The sequence below is a fragment of the Mesoplodon densirostris genome, chromosome 1, assembly GCF_025265405.1.
Source record: "Mesoplodon densirostris isolate mMesDen1 chromosome 1, mMesDen1 primary haplotype, whole genome shotgun sequence".
In the NCBI taxonomy this organism is placed as follows: domain Eukaryota; kingdom Metazoa; phylum Chordata; class Mammalia; order Artiodactyla; family Ziphiidae; genus Mesoplodon; species Mesoplodon densirostris.
Genome location: NC_082661.1, coordinates 148,610,938 through 148,616,937, shown reverse-complemented (window position 1 = coordinate 148,616,937; position 6,000 = coordinate 148,610,938). Strand labels below are relative to the sequence as shown.

The 6,000-nt window shown below is 35.0% G+C and overlaps 1 protein-coding gene across 1 annotated transcript in view; it reads right to left on the bottom strand.

Moving 5' to 3' along the window:
• Positions 1-270: 270 nt before the first annotated feature.
• Positions 271-6,000, bottom strand: part of CORIN (corin, serine peptidase) — a 224,215-nt gene continuing 218,485 nt past the window's right edge. The window contains exon 21 of the mRNA XM_060091256.1: positions 271-453. Within this exon, the coding sequence (XP_059947239.1) occupies positions 271-453 (183 nt within the window). The remainder of the gene's footprint in view (positions 454-6,000) is intronic.

The window sequence follows — 6,000 nt, the reverse complement described above, 5'->3', positions numbered from 1 at the left end:
AAGGTTAGGCCTGCCTGGCAAAAGAACAAACTCTGTTTTGCTTTGGTTTTTAAAAGATTTTCATTCAACTTGATGTAAGAGAAAAATAGAATTAAAAAAAAAAAAGCTGCATAAAATTAGACCAAGACAAACATGAACATTTGCAGTGCACTGCGGAGCATTACTGTCCATGAAAGTGCTCCCACACAGCTCTCTGCAGGAAGTCCTCCACTATCGAGAAGGCTATTTGCTCTGAGTGTCACTGGTAAAAGTCTCTGATCATCTTTGGAATTAGTTTAGGAAAAAGGTGTGGATGTATATTTGTCTTTCAATCCATTTGACAAAGTATGTCACGTTGCTATAAACTCCAGGTCCCAGGACTTTGGAAAAGCAGACAGAGCCCCATGAAGTTAAGCCAAATAATGTCCACTGTCCTCCAGGCCGCTCACAAACCAGAGGCCCACCACTGTCACCCTGTAATGAAGAGCAGTGGATGTTAGTCACTGGTATGTCAGAGATCTCACGGCATCCATGCTATCCTGAGGGTAAAATAAAGCCAAACCCAGTTTAACCAATATCCTGAAAAATTTCAGCAAAGCTCTCATTGTCAACCTGAGAGCTTTCCACTACATAAACAGAACTTTCAAATGAACATTTTAAATCTTGATCTTTAAAAGAATAGAAATGACTTGGGAAAGGACTGTATTCTTTTTTTCCATGAAATCAGAGGACTTTTTGTCATTTCCTGCACTTAATGAAAATATATCAAACTTTCTTTTTAATTTAGCGTATCAGAACTGAGTCTCATAATTGATTTCATTCTTTAATTTTGATCCATTTTATAAATGTAGAATATACCCAAAATGGAACATTCAAGGATAGTTTTCCCACAAAAAAAGTGCTAGAAAAATAAAATAATTCATTACTTTCAAGATTCTTGCTATGTGAATGAATGCACTAAGACCATTTACTGTATTTAATAGAAAAAATTAGCATGCTTAAACAGAAAATACCACATAAGAATTAATTATAGTAAAACATTATTTATTTATAACCTACATTTTATTTCACATGCATAGTAGTCGTTTTCATTCTTGATATTTAAGTTTAGGTGTTGCAGGCGAGTTTTGCTCAGTTTTTTTGTCCACATATAATTAACAGAAAAACGCTATGGCTTTAAAAATGCTAATGTTTGCTATATCTGAAAAGATGAGAATGAGAGATGTATCCTGCATGGCCTCAAAAGAGAAGGGTTGATACCCTAGAAAATAAGTAAGTATGTGGACTCATGGCAGAAATTTACAAATACTCGTTGCCCTGCAAGAGTTTCAAACTTGGAAGTACATCTATGGTCCTCCCACTTTGTAATGTCAGGGAATAGTAGAAATCATGTTTATTGATGCTCTTCTGAACATTTTCCCTGTATTAGTTCATTTAATCCTCATGAAATCCCTACAGGTTAATAATAATAATTATTATTATTTACATGTTATTACTTATATAATTATTTAAATATATAATAATTATAACTGTTATATCTATTTTGGAGATGATAAAACTGAAGCAGTTTTATAACTTGTTCATTAGCAGAGCTAGGAGTTAAACCCAGGCAGTCTGGCACATGACTCCAACTTTATAACTACTAGGTTATCTTGTTTCTTAGAAATGCTACTGAATACAACTGCTATTAAAACAAAATTGACTTCATGATTGTGCTGTATGCTTCTGTAGAAGTGGTGATCTGTTTTTTTTTAATTGACGTTTAGTTGACTTAGAATATTATGTTAGTTTCAGGTGTACAGCAAAGTGATTCAGTTACATATTTCTTCAGATTATTTTCCATTATAGGTTAATACAAGATATTGAATATAGTTCCCCGCACTATACAGTAAATCCTTGTTGCTTATCTACTTTATGTATAGTAGTTTGTCAGTGCCATACTCCTAATTTATCCTTTCCCCCCTCCCTTTCCCCTTTGGTAACTAAAAGTTTGTTTTCTATGTCTGTGAGTCTTTCTATTTTATATGTAGATCCATTTGTATTATTTTTTAGATTTCACATGTAAGTGATATAATATTTGTTTTTCTTGGACCTCACTAAGTATACTATTCTCTAGGTCCATCCATGTTGCTGCAAATGGAATTATTTCTTTTTTTGGCTGAGTAATATTCCATTGTACCACATTTTCTTAAGCCAATCAGGTGTTGGTGGGCACTTGGGTTGTTTCCATGTCTTAGTTATTGTAAATAGTGTTGCTATGAACAATGGGGTGCATATATCTTTTCGAATTAGAGTTTTCATCTTTTCCAGATATATGCCCAGGAGAGGGATTGCTGGATCATATGGTAACTCTATTTTTAGTTTCTTAAGGAACCTCTGTACTGTTTTCTATACTGGCTACACCAATTTACATTCCCACCAACAGTGTAGAAGGGTTCCCTTTTCTCCACACCCTCTCCAGCATTTATTATTTGCAGACTTTTTGATGATAGCCAGTCAGACCAGTGTGAGGTGATACATCATTATGGTTTTGATTTGTATTTCCCTAATAATTAGCAGTGTTAAGCACGTTCTCATGTGCCTGTTGACCATCTGTATGTCGTTTTTGGAGAAATGTCTATTTAGGTTTTCTGCCCACTGGGTTGTTTGTTTTTTCAATATTGAATTGTATGAGCTGTTTGTATATTTTGGATATTAACTCCTTGTCAGTCACATCATTTGCAGTTATTTCCTCCCATTCTGTAGGTTGTTTTTTTGTTCTGTTGATGGTTTCCTTTGATGTGGAAAAGCTTTAAGTTTGATTTGGTCCCATTTGTTTATTTTTGCTTTTATTTCTTTTGCCTTGGGAGACTGATCTAAGAAAATCTTGCTACAATGTATACCAGAGAATGTTTTGTCTATGTAATCTTCTACGAGTTTTATGGTATGTCTTAACATTTAGTCCTTTAAACCACTTTGAATTTATTTTTCTATAAGGTATGATTTACATGTAGCTGTCCAGCTTTCCCAACACCACTTTTTGAAGAGATTGTCTTTTCTGCATTGTATTCTTGCCTCCTTTGTCATAGATTAATTGACCATGAGTGTTTGGGTTTATTTCTGGCCTCTCTATCCTGTTCCATTGATCCATAGGTCTGTCTTTATGCCAATACGAAGTTATTTTGATTACTGTAACTTTGTAGTATAGTCTGAAGTCTGGAAGGGTTATGCCTCCAAGCTTTTTTCTTTTTCCTCAGGACTGCTTTGGCAATTCTGGGTCTTTTGTGGTTCCACATAAATTTTAGGTTTACTTGTTCTAGTTATGTGAAAAAAATGTCATGGTATTTTGACAGGGATTGCATTAAATCTGTAGATTGCTTTGGGTAGTATGGCCAATTTAATAATACTAATTCTTCCAATCCAAGAGCATGGGATATCTTTCCATTTCCTTGAATCATATTCAGTTGCCTTTACAATGTTTTATAGTTTTTAGTATAAAGGTCTTTTTTTTTTTTTTTTTTTTTTTTGCGTTACGGGGGCCTCTCACTGTTGTGGCCTCTCCCGTTGCGGAGCACAGGCTCCGGACGCGCAGGCTCAGCGGCCATGGCTCACGGGCCCAGCCGCTCCGCGGCATGTGGGATCCTCCCAGACCGGGGCACGAACCCACGTCCCCTGCATCGGCAGGCGGACTCTCAACCACTGCGCCACCAGGGAAGCCCCTAGTATAAAGGTCTTTTACCTCATTAGTTAAGTTTATTCCTGGGTATTTTTTATGTGATTTTAAAAAGGATTTTTAAATTTTCTTTCTGATATTTCATAGTGTAAAGAAATGCAACAGATTTCTGTATATTAATCTTGTATTCTGCTACCTTGCTGAATTCATTTATTCTAATAATTTTTGTGTGGAGACTTTAGGATTCTCTATATAGAGTATCATGTCATCTGTAAATAGTGACAATTTTATCTCTTTCCCTCCAACTTGGATATTTTTTATTTCTTTTTCCTGTCTGATTGCTGTGACTAGGACTTCCAATACTATTTTGAATAGAAGTGGTGAGAGTGGGCACCCTTGTCTTTTTCCTGAGTTTAGCAGGAAGGTTTTCAGCTTTTCAGCATTGAGTATTATGTGGGCTGTAGGTTTGTCACAAATGGCTTTTATTATGTTGAGATATGTTCCCTCTGTACCCACTTTGGTGAGAATTTTTATCGTGAATGGATGTTGAATTTTTTCAAATGTTTTCTCTGCATCTATTGAGATGATCATGTGCTTTGTCTTTCCTTTTGTTAATCTGGCACATTACATTGATATATTTTTCATCTATATTCATCAAATATATTGACCTTTAATTTTCTTTTTTTGTAGTGTCTTTGTCTGATTTCGCTATCAGGGTGATGGTGGCTTCATGGAGTGACTCTGGGAGTTTTCCCTCCTTTTCAATTTTTTGTCATAGTTTGAGAAGGATAGGTATAAGTTTTTCTTTGTATGTTTGGTAGAATTCCCCAGTGAAGCCATCAGGTCCTGGACTTTTGTTTGCAGGGAGTTTTGTTTTCTTTTACAGATTCTATTTCACTTACAGTGCTCAATCTGTTTAAATTATCTATTTCTTCTTGATTCCGTTTTGGTGGGCTGTATGTGTCTAGAAACTTGTCCATTTCTTTTAGATTGTCTAATTAGTTGGCATATAACTTTTCATAGTATTGTCTTATTTTTTTGTATTTCTGTGGTATTAGTTGTTATTTCTCCTCTTTCATTTCTTATTTTGTTTATTTGGATCCTCTGTTTTCTTCTTGGTGGGCCTGGCTAAAAGTTTGTTGAGTTTTGTTCATCTTTTCAAAAAACCTGGTTTTGATTTTATTGATCTTTTCTATTGTTTTTTTAATCTCTAATTTATTTCCTCTGTAATCTTTATTATTTCCTTCCTTCTGCTGTGAGGTTCTTTTTGTTCTTATTTTTCTAATTCATTTAGCTAGTAGGTTAGGTTGTTTGAGATTTTTCTTATCTCTTGAGGAAGGCCTTATTGCTATGAACTTCCCTATTAGAACTGTTTTTGCTGCATCCCATAGATTTTGTAAGGTTTTATTCTCATTTTCCGATTTCTTATTTGATTTCATCATTGATCCATTGGTTTTTTTAGTGGCATGTTGTTTAGTCTCCATGTATTCACTCTTTTCCTGTTTTTCTTTCTCTGGTAGTTTCATACCATTGTGGTCAGGAAAAATGCTTGAAATGATTCCTAAATTTGTTGAGGCTTGTTTCGTGACCTAGTATGTGGTCTGTCCTGGAGAATGTTCCATGTGTGCTTGAAAACTGGTCTGTTGTGTCATTTAAGACCTCTGTTGCCTTACTGATTTTCTGTCTGGATGATCTGTCCATTGATGTCACTGGGGTGTTAAAATCTACTATTATTGTATTCCAGTCAATTTCTCCCTTTATGTCTATTAGTATTTCTTTTACATATTTAGGTGCTCCTATATTGGGTGCATATATGTTAATCAGTATAATAGCCTCTTTTAGTATTGATCCCTTTATCATATGATACACTTCTTTGTCTTTCTTTATGGCCTTTGTTTTAAAGTCTATTTTGTCTGATATGAGTATTTCTACCCTGGCTTTCTTATTGTTTCCATTTTCATGAAATATTTTTTCCATCCCCTCACTTTCGGTCTGTGTTTGTCTTTCATCCTAAAGTGAGACATTTTTAGGCAGCATATTGTAGGTTCATGTTTTTTATTCAATCTTTCACTCTGTCTTTTGATTGGATCATTTACTCCATTGACATTTAAGGTAATAATTGACACAGGAGGAGACAAGATGGTGGAGTAGAAGAAATTGAGCTCACCTCCTCTCACAAAAACACCCAAATCGCAACCACTGAACAACCATCGACAGAAAAGACTGGAACCTAGCAAAGAAGATATTCTACATCCAAAGACAAAGAAGCCACAACAAGATGGTAGGAGGAGAACATTTGCAATAAAATCAAATCCCATACGCACTGGGTGGGTGACCCAAAAACTGGAAAATAATTATATCACAGAGGT